General features: G+C 53.9%; 1 protein-coding gene across 19 annotated transcripts in view; it reads right to left on the bottom strand.

Moving 5' to 3' along the window:
* SMARCA4 (SWI/SNF related BAF chromatin remodeling complex subunit ATPase 4) overlaps positions 1-15,651 on the bottom strand; it is a 100,305-nt gene that overhangs the window by 34,704 nt on the left and 49,950 nt on the right. For all 19 annotated transcript variants that reach the window (XM_078360570.1, XM_078360571.1, XM_035285434.3 and 16 more), the window contains exons 15-23: positions 14,823-14,973; positions 12,886-13,049; positions 7,748-7,814; positions 7,064-7,174; positions 4,838-5,080; positions 3,174-3,287; positions 2,374-2,481; positions 1,287-1,373; positions 458-504 (exon numbers count right to left, since the gene is read on the bottom strand). In XM_078360570.1, coding sequence (XP_078216696.1) covers positions 458-504; positions 1,287-1,373; positions 2,374-2,481; positions 3,174-3,287; positions 4,838-5,080; positions 7,064-7,174; positions 7,748-7,814; positions 12,886-13,049; positions 14,823-14,973 — 1,092 coding nt within the window. The remainder of the gene's footprint in view (positions 1-457; positions 505-1,286; positions 1,374-2,373; positions 2,482-3,173; positions 3,288-4,837; positions 5,081-7,063; positions 7,175-7,747; positions 7,815-12,885; positions 13,050-14,822; positions 14,974-15,651) is intronic.

The raw sequence follows: 15,651 nt of genomic DNA, 5'->3' as shown, positions 1-15,651 counted from the left end.
AGCTGGGCGTGGTAGCTCATACCTGTAATCCCAGCACTTTGGGAGGCCAAGGCCAGTGGATCACTTGAGGTCAGGAGTTCGAGACCAGCCTGGCTAACATGGTGAAACCCCGTCTCTACTAAATATACAAAAAAATTGGCTGGGTATGATGGCAGGAGCCTGTAATCCCAACTGCTCGAGAGGCTGAGGCAGGAGAATTGCTTGAACCCCGGAGGTGGAGGTTGTGGTGAGCCAAGATCACAATATTGCACTCCAGCCTGAGCAACAAGAATGAAACTCCATCTCAAAAAAAAAAAAAAAAAAAAGTTTGTATTCTTTGCTTTGGATTCTTCTGTATTTTTTTAAATTTTCTGCTTTTGAAGTTGGACAAATATAACAGCAAAAATAAAGTCAACAAAACGACAGAAAACCTCTTGTGGACCACCTGCCCACCCCACCCAGCTGGGAAGCTTCTCACCCTTGGACGATGCCACCAGTGAACCCCAAGTGCTCAGAAAAGGACTCCTGCAAGGGAAGGAGAGAGGGGTCAGTGCCAGGCAGGAACGAGCCACCGGGCCCCACTGCGGGCCGCACACACCTCTGGTGCTCAGAAGACGGAGCCCCCGAACCGTGTGCTCCGCGTTCACCTGCTGCGACTCTGAGGCCAGACTTGGATGCCAAAACCATCTTTGTCAGTCCACTGACAACCTTTCCCTCATGCCCCTCCAGCAAAGGAAAGGACATCGCAGTACAGCACCCCTCATACCGTGAACGCACGAGGACGGCATGAGGCCACAGCCATGCTCAGCGTGCTCAAACTGCCCCGAGGGCCCTCCTGGTGGGCATCACAGGGTCTCCAAAGACCCCAACACTTTACACCAAGAAACACGAACACATACATGCTTCTAAGAACCCAGATTCTCAAAGGCACCATGACCCAAAAGAGTTCACTGAAGAGGATGGTGACTCTTGACGCCCGCAATGTGAGAAAAGACAGTGTGCCAAAAAGACGCAGCAGGACCCCACTGGGGTGGGAGGGACACGTCCCCAGAGAACTCTCCAAATGCTCCTGTTCTCTGAGGGTTGGCTTTCAGGGCCTTGCATTCCTATTGCACCTTGCACCCTAACTGCTGAGATTCTTTCCGTAAGTACTGGTGAAGTGCAGACCAAACAACAAACAGATGTACAGGCATCACCTAATGAAAAGGTTCGTGTCTACTGAACAGAGCTCTCCAGGAGGAGCAAGCCAGCTCGGCGCAGGAGCCCCGTGGAAGCAGGCCCTGAGGTTCCGGCCGCGGTGGGCTCACCTCGATGTGCTGGAACATGTAGGGGTGGTTGCAGATCTTCCGCAGCTGCATGATGGTATTCATCAGGGTCTTGGTGCCACCTTTGCCCTGGGAGGCAGATGAGAGGGTTCCAAATGTCGTCTTGCCCTCCTGGGGCAGGGCAGAATGGGGTGGGTTTGGTGGATGGGTAGGTGCCAGGAGAAGGGCCGTGAGGATCAGTGGCTTTTGGCGCAGTAATTAAGAGTGAGGAAATGGCTGGCTGGAGGCCTGGAGACCCCTAACAAGCCCGAGGAAACACAGGACCGCCTGACACAACACAGGGCAGACAGACAGGACAGAAACCAGACTGGCAAAATGCTGAGGTAGAGTACCCGATGCTGTGTGATGCCAGCTTTGTTTTGGGCATTGTGGGGGTCCCTAGAGAGTCTCAGCTAGGTGAGCCATGACTCAGGAGGCTCCCTGGGCTCCAGGGTGAGGAAGGAGGTGGGGGTGGGGGTGGGGCATGATTTGGGCTGGGAATGGAATAGGGAACACACTACTGCTCAGCTCAGGGTAGGAGAGACCCAGACACAATGTGTTAGCCAAAGTCAATGCCAGGCTGAAGTTAGGGCCTTGGGGACAGAATCAAGGGGTCTGGTGCATTCCCTTGGAGGACAATTTCACTTGTGGTGAGGAGAGCCCGGCAGGTGGGGCCTGGGATTCTCAGACAGCCCCTGAAGGCGATAGCCTGCTCCTTCCCTTCACTTAATAACTGACAGAAGGGATTCAAAGCCTCGGCTGCAAAGGTTGCTCTTCCTAGCTGGGAAGGGGGGCATTCTAGAACGCTCTAACCCTGCTGGGGTTAGTGTGGGGCCCAGGTTGCCAACTGCAGAAGGAGCCAGTTTCATAATCAAAAGGAAAGCCACCGGCAGCTGAGTCAGTGTGGTGACCCGGGCCACCAGCCATCATAACCAGGGCTGATCAGACGCCCTGGGGATTACGACCAGGTCAGGCCTCAACGAGAACAAGGAGGCGAATGGCCCCGCTGGTCAGTGAGCTCTGCCCCGCCTGCCAAGCTGCCCATCTGGACACCTGGAGGGGAATGCAGTTGGGGGACTCCAGGGCTTACCTTCTTGTCCTTCTCGGAGCCATCGGTCAGCAGCACGCCCTTGGCCTGCATGTGGCGGTAGAGCACTCGCTGCAGCGCAGACATGTCGCACTTGATGACATACTCCACCTGCAGGGGACATGCAATGCTCACGAGGACTCAAGCTGGCCTGAGACCTAACCCCCACCCAGACCCAGCCCTGATCCCCTGGCCCTGTTATATGAGTTCTGACCAGGGCACGTAGGGGTGAGAGTGAGAAGCCCCCAAGGTGGGGAGAAGAGTTAAGACCTGGGCAACAAGAAGAAGCACAAGGCAGAGACACCAGGGGGATCCTGGGCCAGAAAGGGCCCCTTGGCCACCTGCCAGGGCCTCTCCACAGCTGTCCAGGAAAGAAAGGGCAAGAGGGGCAACTGCGGCCAGGGACCCTGAGTCCTTGGGTCTTGCTGTGAGGACTGGGTCCCAGGGTGTGCCTGCAGCAGGCCTTGAGAACCCAGAGCTATGACAGGGAGCCGGGGACCACTCCAAGCCCACGCCCCTCCCGATGTGGCCAGGAAAGCACATGCAGGCACCTGGTCCCCAACAGGAAGTGGGACTGTGCGCTCTCACCTATCATGAGCTATGTGAGCCTATGAGTGCTTTTTCACCCCTACGGCAGAACAGCAGCATAGGGTTTTACAGACCCAGTGGCGCCATCGCCACCCCCAAGCTGGATTGACCAGGGCAGGCCCAGAACTGTGGAAAGAGGGCCTGAGCACGCCCAGCCCTGGGGAAAGCCCCCACGTGAGGCTGCTTCCCAGGGGCTCCCCTCAAAACTCCGTTACCTTTTCGGGCAACTGGGCCTCGACTTCCTTCTTGAGCCGTCGGAGCAGGAAGGGCCGCAGCACTTTGTGGAGACGCCGGATGATGAGAATGGTTTCCTCCTCATTCAGGTCCACCTGGAGCCCCCCAAGACAGGAGAAACATGAGTTACCTCCAAAGGAGGGCGATAGAGGTCTCACTAGAAGGTGCGGATGTGGGGACAGAGTAGACAGGGTCCCGTGGGTGACCCTGCCCTCAACGCATGGCTCTTCAGACTGCCTTATGCTTTCTGGGGTCCCAGTAGGGCATCTTCTTCCTTAGGAAACTGGGATGTGATTCCCTCCACAAAATTCCTGGGACATGGAACCACAGTACCCAGGGCACCCCGCCTCACAAAGACCCCTGACAGCAGGCGTGCTGCCTCTCCACAAGTAACACACACTGGAGTGTCCGCAAAACCCACCCCAAGCCCAGCTCACACCAGGAGCACAGCAGGGGCCAGGCTGACCACGTGGGGCTTACAGAAGTTTATGCACAGGGAGGACTCTGCCACTGGGATCCTGCAGGGACTCTCGTTCAGCCTGGGTGGAACCAGGTGAAAGAAACTCTGACTTCCCACAACGCCTACTCCTGTACTAAGAGATTTAACTTTTAAGTGTTTTTTAATTAAAAGAATTAAAGGAAAGTGAGGCGATGCCTGAACTTTCCTTCTGATATGGCTTTCCAGGTAATCAATCTCCTGGCAGAGCTTTTGCTCAGCTCAGAAAGTGACAAAACTGCAGCATCCTGGCCTTTAGTGTAGGGTTCCCAGGAGTCTAAAAACTGGGGACTCCTTTATCATGAGGATTTGGGGAAAGCCTTGGTTTCTCCGTCACAAAGGTCTCCGCCTTGACCAGCAGCCAAGAGGGCAGGGAACTCATGGATGAGGCCAATGAGGCCCTAGCTGCCCTGGATCTGTCTAAGGTGGGAAGAAAGGGGTGGGCCCAGCCATCCCAGGCAGGACACTTTGAGGTAATCTCTGTAGTTCTGCCCACACTTCAGCGTCTGGCTACTTAAAGCCCTCAGCAGGAAACACAGCCCGTCTGCCCCATTTCAATCTCCAACAGCAATGGGGGCTCTAGGCTCAGGGATCAGTGCTGGTGTGGGACTGCTCATCAATGATGAAACTGCTGGGTCACAGTCTGGCTGATGGTGCCACCCAGACACTGAGACAGACCAGCCACAGCACTCTATGAAAACAACCTAAGACAGAACCTGACCATGTGGCCCCGTTAACCGCCATCTTCCAACCTTCCCACTGCTCTGAGGGTGAGTTCTGAGGGCACCTAAAGGGGCCTACAGGATGCTGTGCCTCCAGCTGTGCTCTTCACACCCTTGCTGGACCCACAGCTGCCTGAGGGTCATATTTCTCACTGTCCCCTCTCTGCACCTGGAGCACAGGGTCAGAGACGCCCCAAGCATCCTCAGGTTAATTGTCATGACCTCTGCCCTGCTGCCCTGGGGCCCTTGTGGCTTCCCAGCTTTGGGTGCCGGGGCTCCCCTGCTCAATGCAGATATAGACTCTCACCAGGTACCCAGCACAGGCCCAGCCAGCTGTAGCAGGTGCTCAACGTGCTCTGATGCACTCTGACCACCAGAGTCGGCTACACCCAGAACTGTAAGCATGAGCACAGCTGGGCACACCCACCTTTTCCCCCGTCATGGCAAACGGTGCATTGAACCACTGCTCGAAGGTGCTGCAGCTCTTGAAGATGGTGGGCAGCAGGAAGTTGAGCAGCGCCCAGAGCTCGGGGAGCTTGTTCTGTAGCGGTGTGCCTGTCAGCAGCAGGCGGCGGGGCGCCACATAGTGCGTGTTGAGCACCTGCGTCAGCTTGCAGTGGTGGTTCTTCATGCGGTGACCTTCGTCCACAATCATGTACTTCCAACGGATCTGCGGGCCCCAGAGCGGGCAATCAGGGGACAGGGCAGCAGGTGGTCCGGCACAGGGGGAGACTCGCCCACCCTGTGCTCAGGAGCCAGGAAGGCTCCAGGTGGAAGAGCACAGCCGGGTGGAGAGCACAGGCCTAGCGCCCCCCGCGGCCGACTCGCCAAGTTCGAGCCACACAACGCAGCCTCTAGCAAGCCTGGGTAGAGACAGGTGCAAAAAGTCTTCTGCTTCCCCCCAAAATCATGCATATTAATCTACAGCACAGAAAAATGCACAGTACATTCCGGCATAAGATACATCTTGCTGACTGGGGTTTGTCCTGCTGGTGTGGAGGGTCTCAGGGAGACTGGGTTGGTGACAGGTACATTTCCAACGAGCAGGCTGTGATTCAGAATGTGCAATCCATGAGGTAGGGGCCACACCACAACATACATGGCCATGCGGGTCGGAAGAGGGTGCAGTGGCCGCACTCAAGGAGCACTCCCACTGCAGGGTGATGACATCAACTGAGCCATGGGCAGGAGGCACGGGGATTCCAGAGCCTGGTTCTTGGACCTGTGAAGGGCCTGGCTTTGTACAGTCAGCAGGGGTGAGCTGCAGAGGAGTACCTGCAGCACAGGCCTGAGGGAATAGCCTGCACACGGGATACCCAGCACCCTGGGCCTCAGTTTCCTCCCTTGTTGGCTCAGGGATAAAGCACCCAGTCCTTGGAAGGCTGAGGCAAGAGAATCGCTTGAACCTGGGAGGCAGAGGTTGCTGCAGTGAGCTGAGATCACTCCACTGCACTCCAGCTTGGGTGACAGCCATGAGACTCTGTCTCAAAACAAAAGAGAAAGCCCCAGCACTGTCACTGTAGCCAAGCACTGAGAGGCAGGGTGACCCATAAACAGCTCCTCCATCCCTCCATCCCTGGGTCAAGAACTCTACTATTAGTCCGGGCACAGTTTCCTGGTGCTTTCTAAGGCCAAGGTGAGAGGACTGCTTGAGACCAGAAGTTTGAGACTGGCCTGGGCAGCACAGCAAGACCCTCATCTCCACAAAAAAAATTTAAAAAATTAGTTGGGCATGTTGGCGTGCACCTGGAAATAGTCCCAGCTATTCAGGAGGGTGAGGTGGCAGGATCACTTGAGGCAAGGAAATCAAGCCTTCAGTGAGCCGTGATCACACCACTGCACTCCAGCATAGGCAACAGAGTGAGATTCAGTCTCAAAAAAAAAAAAACAAAACACCAAAACCCAAAAAATTCTCTACTGTTCAACACCACTCAGCTGGATGTTTAGGATGAGACCAGGTACATCTTTATGGGCAACCCCTCCTCAAATGAGAAGCACGAGTTCTGAAGGCAGAGGGCTATGTTTTCTATCCAGGGCATATTCTCAGTCATCACTGATGGCCACGCTAGGATTCCCTTCATAGTTTCATCCCAGAAGAGGCTCCCAGGCCAGTAGGACACTCAGGGCAGCCTGACCCAGCTGCCCAAGGCCAACAGGCGATCATGATGCTGGGCCCTTGAGCTCTCCTCCACATGCTGAATCTCAGCCCAGAGCCTGTGGTGAGAAGCCAGGGCTGCAGGGAGGGATGGCCAAGGCGATGAGAAACAGCAGGACACAAGGCCAGCCTGGCCAAGACCCCACGGAGACCCTGCAGGTGGATCAGGAGGCGACGCAGTGCTGAGGCTCTCTGGGCAGAAGCCCCGAGAGAAGGCAGAGCACCCCAGCTTCTACGCCCTGGCTTCTGTGTAGACGGCCCCCAGCTTCTGGGCCTGACACAGGGCCAGCCTGGAGCTAGTTAGGGACGTTTAGGTCGCCCTCACCTGGGCCCTTCCCCTACATGGGGCAGTTGTCTTCACATGCGTGCAGGTGGCACTCCGGGAAGTTATTGTAGGGGCTTTGGAGAAGATGGGCAGCGTGACATACATGTAAGCATCGTGGTCAGCAGCAGCACCTGAAGCACATTGGCCTGGGGTTTCCCATGAGGACACGCTACCTTGGCGAGGATGTGCTTGTCTTTGATGATGTACTCGTACGTCGTCAGCAAGACGTTGAACTTCCCGCTCCGGAGCTGGGGGACAAAGGCCCGTCTTGCGGCCGGGGATCCCTGCAAGGGAAGCAGGATACACAGCTCAGCTTTTGGGGCCGGGTGGCCAGGTGAAAGGAGGGGCACAGGCACCCCCTGCAGCTGTCCAGCGACGTGGTGGGAAGGCTCATCCTCACCAGAGGTAGTGAGGAAAGGTGCTGGCAGGGCCACTTGCCCGTCCCAGACCTCGCCATACAGAACATGCACCGAAGGAAGAAGAGGAAGCAGCGCAGGCCTGCGGTGGTCGGGGCCTGGGGGAACAACGGGACATGCACTGCCATCTGCGCATTCTTGGTGGCTGACAGGCTCCTCTCTTGCCAAGTCCCCAGCTCAGTCCCCCAATCTGGCCTCTGAGTGCTGGCCACCATGCTCACTCCTGCCTCCTCCTTAATGAGTGCCCTGGCCCTGCCCAGTCCCAAATCCCGGATCTATGTGACTGGAGTTCCAGGCTGTGGACCCAGCATTCTCCCCAGGTTCACCATCCAGAGGTATATGTGGACTTCCCACCCACCACCACCTGCACCTCCGTGCTCCTGCCCCGCCTATGCCATGTGCCGCAGCAAGAGAGCGGAAACCTCTGCAGCTGTGACCTACCTTGTAGGACACCTTCACCACGGAGGGGGCCCACTTGTCAAACTCGTACGCCCAGTTGGACAGTGTTCTGACGAGACAAAGAAGTGAGAGTCAAGCGCTAGTCTCTCATCAATGGCAAACCCACAGCCACTGACTGCCAGGGGCAAGGCCAACACCGCCACGGCCGTGGTGAAGGCTGGAGAGAGCTCTTGAAAGAGCGTGCGTGGGAGCAGGGGACTCAGCAGCCATGTGCTTCCGCTGCCCTTTGCCCTGCCCACTGCTGGAACCTGGATGAGGCAAGGGAGGCAGGGCAGTTTTCTTGCAATTACAAGGTAAAGAGACTGAGGGCTGGAGTCACCCAAGAATGACTAGACAGAAACCTGGGGGAGGCTGGGTCCCTAACTGACCCTGCACTTCCACTGACTTAGGAACAGCAAAAACTCCCTAGAGTGATAGGGAACAGTCAGGGCACCGAGGGAGAAGCCGGAGGTATCTGTAGCGGAGGGAGAAGAGCCAGGAGCAAGGGTCAGGAGGGCACTGAGGGGACAGGTCCCAGAGACAGAGGTCCAAACAGAGACAGGACAAGTAGCTCATAGCAGGAAGCAGCAAGTCCCAGTAAGAGGTCTGACATGACCAGATGCCTGTACACTGTAAACATTCCCTAGGGCGTGGGCCCTCTTCTGGCCGCAGGAGCTGACGCTCCACAGTGTGGACACCTGCCAGGTGGGGCGCAAGGTGAAAAGACTACAGGCGGGCCCACAACACCACCTCACTGAAGTAGGGGAAGGAGCTGACCTCCATCCCCCTGGAAATGGAGTCTGACTGCAATCTGGAGGCCTGAAGACACAAGGAACTGGCCCCAAGACCTGTACCCTAGCGGGTCAAGATGCTTCTTGGGGGTATGGGCTCACCACTCTGAAAGTGCTGTCCATGATACTGAGAATGGGCAGACACAGGGTGGAAGTGTGAGAAGGAACCAGTGGTCCTCACTCAGAGCCACAGACAGTAGCATGAACTCATGTTCAGCTTAACACAGAAACAGATGCCGAGGCAGAGAACGCCTTTTAGACGGGTGTGCACATAGCATCAGCATGCAGGCAGCAGACACGAATCTCCTAGAGCTGATCACTGAGACAGCCCGGGAGCAATGACACCCCAGAAGTAATGGGCCCATCCAGGACTCAGGTCTTGGTTCCCAATAAGAGGGAAACCAGGACAAGCTGACTCCAGGGAGAGGGCGGGAAATGGACTACATGAGCGTGCAGCATCTCTTGGTGTCAAAAAGCAAGAAAGTCCTTGAAATTCACCACAATGCTGGGGGCGTGTCACAGGACACAGGAGCAAACTAAAAGAGCTCCCAGAGACCAAAGCTAGATGGATTTGAGCCACAAAATGAAAAACCCAGCACTGGTGCATAGCCTGGAGTATAAAATAAGTATCAACGGATCCATACTCATATTAAGAAATGACTGAATAAATTCATAGAGAAAACACTATTCTTCCCAGGCCAGATCTAAAACAACTGAAGCAATGAAACACGTTTGTGCCTGTGAGTCCACACTCCTATAATAATTACCCAAACGAGCACATGGGGAAGAAGGGACAGCTCTTCCTAACAGTGGAATTCCAATTAATTTGTAGAAAAGGGTGGATAGAAACAGGTAACCATGTATTAGGCAACTCCTATTACTTTATCAGGCAAAACTTATCCGATGTTTGCTGCTATAGTTTGGGTATTTGGTGCCTCCAAACCTCAGGCTGAAATCTGATTTGGAGGTGGGGCCTTGTAGGAGGCTTCTAGGTCATGGGGACAGAACCCTCATGAATGGTCTGTACTGTACTGGGGATTGGGGGATGAGCTCCTGTGAGAGCTACTGTTAAGAAGAGACTGGCACTCCCACCTCCCTCACCTCTCTCCCCACAGGATCCCCTTTGCCTTCTACCAGGAGTGGAATTGGACTGAAGCCCTCACCAGATGCTCAATCTTCCAGCCAGTAGAATCATGAGCCAAATAAACCTTTTTTTTTTTTGACAAAGTGTTTCACTCTTGCTGCCCAGCCTGGAGTGCAGTGGCATGATCTTGGCTCACTGCAACCTCTGCCGCCTTGGCTCAAGTGACTCTCCTGTCTCAGCCTCCTGAGCAGCTGTAATTACAGGCATGCGCCACCACACCCGCTAATTTTTTTTGTATTTTTAGTAGAGACAGGATTTCTTTTTTTTTTTGAGACGGAGTTTCGCTCTTGTTACCCAGGCTGGAGTGCAATGGTGCGATCTCGGCTCACCGCAATCTCCGCCTCCTGGGTTCAGGCAATTCTCCTGCCTCAGCCTCCCAAGCAGCTGGGATTACAGGCACGCACCACCGTGCCCAGCTAATTTTTTGTAATTTTAGTAGAGACGGGGTTTCACCATGTTGACCAAGATGGTCTCGATCTGTTGACCTCGTGATCCACCCGCCTCAGCCTCCCAAAGTGCTGGGATTACAGGCTTGAGCCACCGCGCCCGGCCTAGAGACAGGGTTTCACCATGTTGGTCAGGCTGGTCTCAAACTCCTGACCTCAGGTGATCGACCTGCCTCAGCCTCCCAAAGTGCTGGAATTGCAGGCGTGAGCCACCGCACCAGGCTAAAGCTCTTATCATCTAGCCTCAGGTATTCCTTTATAGCAACACAAAATGTAGTAGGACAGATGCTGAAATTATTGGGGAAAATAGGAACAGAAATGGGATATTCACATAGTGTTGAAGTGCGTTCCCAAGCAATAGTTATTAATGACAAAGTGTAAATCCTCGGTTTACGGTGGGAAACCCAGCAGGTACCTGGCATGAGAGACCGAGGCCTCAACATCACATGCCTTCCCCTAAGGCACATCAAGCAGGGCGTGGCATCACTCCCTAGGATCCTGTCAGACAAGCTGAAACTGAAGGGAAGTCTACCAAAGGTCCGACAATAGCGTCAAGCTTGAGAAGGACAAAGAAGAAATGAGGAACTGCCACAGACATGACCGTGTGGAGTCATGGACCAGAACAAGGCCACTCATGTGAAAACTGACAAGATTGGTAAATAAGGCCTCTGGTTTGCTAATAGTATTACGTCCATGTTATTTTCCTGGTTTTCATAATTGTCCTGGGGTTATGAAAGAATTGGGAAGATGGGTGAAGGGTGCATAGCAATTCTTTACACTAACTCTACAATGTTTTATAAGAATGAGATCAATTGGGCCGGGCATGGTGGCTCACTCCTGTAATCCCAGCACTTTGGGAGGCCGAGGTGAGTGGAACATGAGGTCAGGAGTTCGAGACCAGCCACCTAACTGACAATGGTGAAACCCCATCTCTACTAAAAATACAAAACTCAAAAATAAATAAATAAATAAATAAAAATTACAAAATTTAGTTGGGCATGGTGGCACGTGCCTGTATCCCAGCTACTCAGTAGGTTGCAGTGAGATGAGATCATGCCATTGCCCTCCAGCCTGGGCTCCATCTCAAAAAAAAAAAAAAAAAAGAATGAGATCATTTGGAAATGAAAAGTTTTAAAAAAATTTATTCTGTAAGTAGATAACAAAAAAAAAAATTTAAAGCAAAAAAATTAACAACTAAAACCCAAGGCTGCAGAACAGCACCCTGGAGAGCACCATTCCAGTAGAGACAGTGATCTGAGACGTCTGAAGCGAAAGGGAGAAAACTGGGAACTGAAAAGGACGGCACCCATCAGCCTCTGGGGGAAGAGGGGCAAAGGCAGAGCTGGGAGTGAGGTGGATGGAGCTGTCAGAAACAGCATCCAGACACAGACAAGGGACAGAGCTCTGGCAGGTGCAGCCAGAGGGAACTCTACAGCAGTCTGGGTCTAAGCGAGAGGGGGGTGAGGCGACCTGCGGCTCTGTGGCCGACACCCTGCTCCTCCAGGGCAGTCTGTTTCATGCCATGTGGGAAGCCAGGGAACAAAAGAAAGAAACAGCTCCACGGTAAACCTGGGAGGGTTCTGGGGTCCCTCACCTTTCCTCTAGTCTTCCCTGCAATGGTCAGGAGACAGGCCCACCCTATGGGTCTTACAGGCACAAGGCCATTTCCCATGGGCTTGGGGCATGGGCATGCAGCTTGCCAGCCTGCTGCAGATGGGGGTGCGCTGCTGACGTGCAGCAGCACTGGTCCCAGTGAGTGCCTGGTTGGAGTTAGGGACTGTGCTCTAAGGCCAGAACAAAGTGCTGTGCTGAGGTTTGGCCAATCACAGCAGACTAATACCCAGGCCAGTGACTGTTTGCGTGCTGGACATGTGACCTGAACTGGACCAGTAAAAGCCAGTCCTGGACTTTCTGGGTAAACCCTAGGCAGATCCCCCTTTCGGTGCAGGCACTGAGCTGCGTAGAGGGATGTCCAGAGAGGAGGGCGGGGGTGGGCTCTCGGTTTGCTGGGAGAGAAAGGCCAGAAGAGCCAAGCGGTGGCAAGTGACAGCCTCTTAGGGTGTCCAGATCCCACCATGTCCCAGCACCTGGGCCAAGCTGGGATGTGCCTGAGCACTCTGGTGCCCTGCACATAGAAACTGCTTGTTCAGTGGAGTCTAAATGGCCTCACCCTACTTTTCTAGTGTGACGTTCTTGACTCCTGCGACTCCCCTATGTAGACTTTGCTGGTTGTGTGACTTGAAAAGGACACCAAGGACATCCCAAGAGAGGGACCCCATGTCTCCCCAGGCGTGGAAGGGGCTCTCAGTCATGCCCCTACTTGCTCCTGGATCCAGAGGCAGGCTGCGACAGGTGGAGCTGTGCACACCCCGGAGGCTGGTGTAGCAGTCCTCACCCCTAGTAGCTCAGGATGACACTGTGCTTGGAGACTGGGCCATTACAGAGGCAGTAAAGGTAAAACAGGCCATTAGGGTGTGCCCTCATCCAATCTCACCGGTGTCCTTATAAGAAGAGATGAGGACACAGACATGCACAGAGGGAGGGCCACATGAAGACACAGGGAAGGCAGCCTCTGCAAGCCAGGGAGAGAGGCCTCAGGTGGAAGCAATGCTGTTGACACTTTGACCCTGGACTTCTGGCCTCCAGGAAAATAAATTTCTGTCATTAAGCCACCTCATTTGTGGTATTCTACTGTGGCAAACTAACGAACACAGGAGCATGTGAGTGGCCTATGGGGTGCGGCTGGTGCTGGGTACTCACGAGAGAGGCACGATGATGAGGAAGGGCCCATTGATGCGTTTGTGCTCCATGAGGTACGTGATGAGGGCAATGGTCTGGATGGTCTTCCCCAGACCCATCTCGTCGGCCAGGATGCCGTTCAGGTTGTTGTTGTACAGGGACACCAGCCACTCCAAGCCTTTGATCTGCAAGGACAGACACGGCCACGCCAGGACTGAAGGCTGAGTCGGACACCAGAGGGTTCCCCACACTTCACAGGGACTATCTCACTATGGATCAGCTTATCAGTTTTGACCTGCTCCATTTTTGACCTGGGCTGATTCTCTCTCCTTAGGGCACCTGGTGGCCCCCACTCCTGGAAGGTCATCATATTCATGCTAAACTTGGTAAAGACAACCGATTCATACCGGGCACTACAGCCTGGACTTGGGTGCTCCTCCCACCTCAGCCTCCCACGTAGTTTGGACTACAGATGTGTGCCACCACCTTCAGCTAATTTTTAAAATACTTTTGAAGAGGCAAGATCTCACTATGTTGCTCAGGCCCATCTTCAGTTCCTGGGCTCCAGCAATCCTCCCATTTCAGTTTCTTAAGTAGCTGGAACTATAGGCACATGCATAGCTTTGGATGTTGATATTAGCACAAAAGGTCTGAGAGTTCTCTTTAAGAAAGTCGGGGCCAGGTGCAGTGGTTCACGCCTATAATCCCAGCACTTTGGGAGGCCAAGGCAAGCTGATCACCTGAGGTCAGGAGTTTGAGACCAGCCTGGACAACATGGTGAAACTCCATCTCTAATAAAATTACAAAAATTAGCTGGGCATGGTGGCATGTACTTGCAGTCTCAGCTAGTTGGGAGGCTGAGGCAGGAAAATCACTTGAACCCAGGAGGAGGAGGAGGTCACAGTCATGCAATTGCACTCCAGCCTGGGCAACAGAGAGAGAGACTCTGTTTTTTTTTTAAAAAAAAAAAAAAGAGGCCAGGCGTGGTGGCTCAAGCCTGTAATCCCAGCACTTTGGGAGTGGATCACGAGGTCAAGAGATCGAGACCATCCCGGTCAACATGGTGAAACCCCGTCTCTACTAAAAATACAAAAAATTAGCTGGGCATGGTGGCGTGTGCCTGTAGTCCCAGCTACTCAGGAGGCTGAGGCAGGAGAATTGCTTGAACCCAGGACGGTGAGCTGAGATCGCGCCATTGCATTCCAGCCTGGGTAACAAGAGCGAAACTCTGTGTCAAAAAAAAAGAAAGAAAGAAAAAAGAAAAGAAAGCTGGGGAACAGGGATCCCAACCTGTTCTTTTGTTGGAGTTGTACTGGTTGTCTTGTGGGGCCTTGTAAATGAGCTCAGTAGGTGGGGTCACATTAAGAGGCATTCCTCCATGAACAGTTCTGTTTCTTGACTGTTCCAAGTCAGGCCCAGGTGAAGAGCTTCAGAGGCACCATCTTTACACCCTCACACAGGACCTCATCCCCAAAAGAGCTGAGTCCAGGGCCGCCAGCTCCTAGTGGTAACCTCCTGTCACTTGCCGTTTCACACCACACAGAGCTCAGGTAACCTGTCCTGAGCATGCAGATGCCCAGATTTCGGCTCCAGCCCTGGATGAACCCTATGCGTGGTGTGATGCTGAGGGGCTGCTGCACCTCTCTGCTTCTCAGGTGGCCCCATCTCCTCTGTGCGGCCCCTGCCACGTATATCGCTCCCCTCTGCCTGGCGCATCAGGCACCCAACAGACACTGACTTTCTGCAGTTTCACTTCCTCCTGGCGGCTAACCTACCAGACCACATCTCTGCTTTACACATGGGGAAACTGAGGCTCAGAGAGGAAGAATGCATTGCCCAAAGACAAAGAGCGAGTGGAAGGCGAACTCAGGTCTGCCTGAAGTCCACGTCCCCCACCACCTGGTAACACCTGCACCGAAGCAACTATGTGGTGGCAGCCTCCCCACCCCACACCTCACCTGATACTGTTTGAGGACACCATTGACCATAAGTGCCGACTGCTTGTCCACTCTCTCGGTGACAGCGTGGGCCACAGCATAGTAGGACTGCAGGCCACGCGCAAGGGCCTGGGACACGCCGTACTCATCATCGACATCTTGCTTGGCATTCCTGGAAGTAAGATGGAAGTGGCAGGTGAGGACTCACGTTCCTACCTGTGACAACGTGCTCGCTCCTGATATAAGCTCTGTGGAGTAACCCTTTCTGCCAAATGACCTGTGGCCTGCACTGTAACATACACACAGGTGCAGCCAGACAGTGTGAGGCCAGGCAGGACAGCCCACGCTAAGCCTGAGGGGCCCAGACTGGACTCCTAGGAGCTCTGGGTCCTGACTGCATACCACAGAACAAGAATTCTATCACTCAGATGGGCACAGTGGCTCACACCTGTAATCCCAGCACACTGGAAGGTTGAGGCAAGTAGATCACTTGAGGCCAGGAGTTTGGGACCATCCTGACCAACATGGTGAAACCCCATCTATACTACTACAAAAAAAAAAAAAATCAGCTGGATATGGTGGTGCATGCCTGTAATCCCTGCTACTCAGGAGGCTGAGGTACAAGAAGCACTTGAGCCCGGAAGGCAGAGTAAGTTGAGATGGAGCCACTGTACTCCAGCCTGGACAAAAGAGCAAGACTCTGTCTTAAAAAAAAAAAAAAATAATGCTGTCACTTGCCACAGCACAGAAAGAGACACTGCATCTAGCCAGATGCTGATCATGTAACCCACCTTTCTAATAACAATTTACAAGCCTAAAGGTGAAAAGAAACACAGCCTGAGCAGATACA

This window comes from Callithrix jacchus, chromosome 22 (assembly GCF_049354715.1).
Source record: "Callithrix jacchus isolate 240 chromosome 22, calJac240_pri, whole genome shotgun sequence".
In the NCBI taxonomy this organism is placed as follows: domain Eukaryota; kingdom Metazoa; phylum Chordata; class Mammalia; order Primates; family Cebidae; genus Callithrix; species Callithrix jacchus.
Note: the sequence above shows the minus strand (reverse complement) of the source record. Positions and strands in the feature narration are given on the sequence as shown.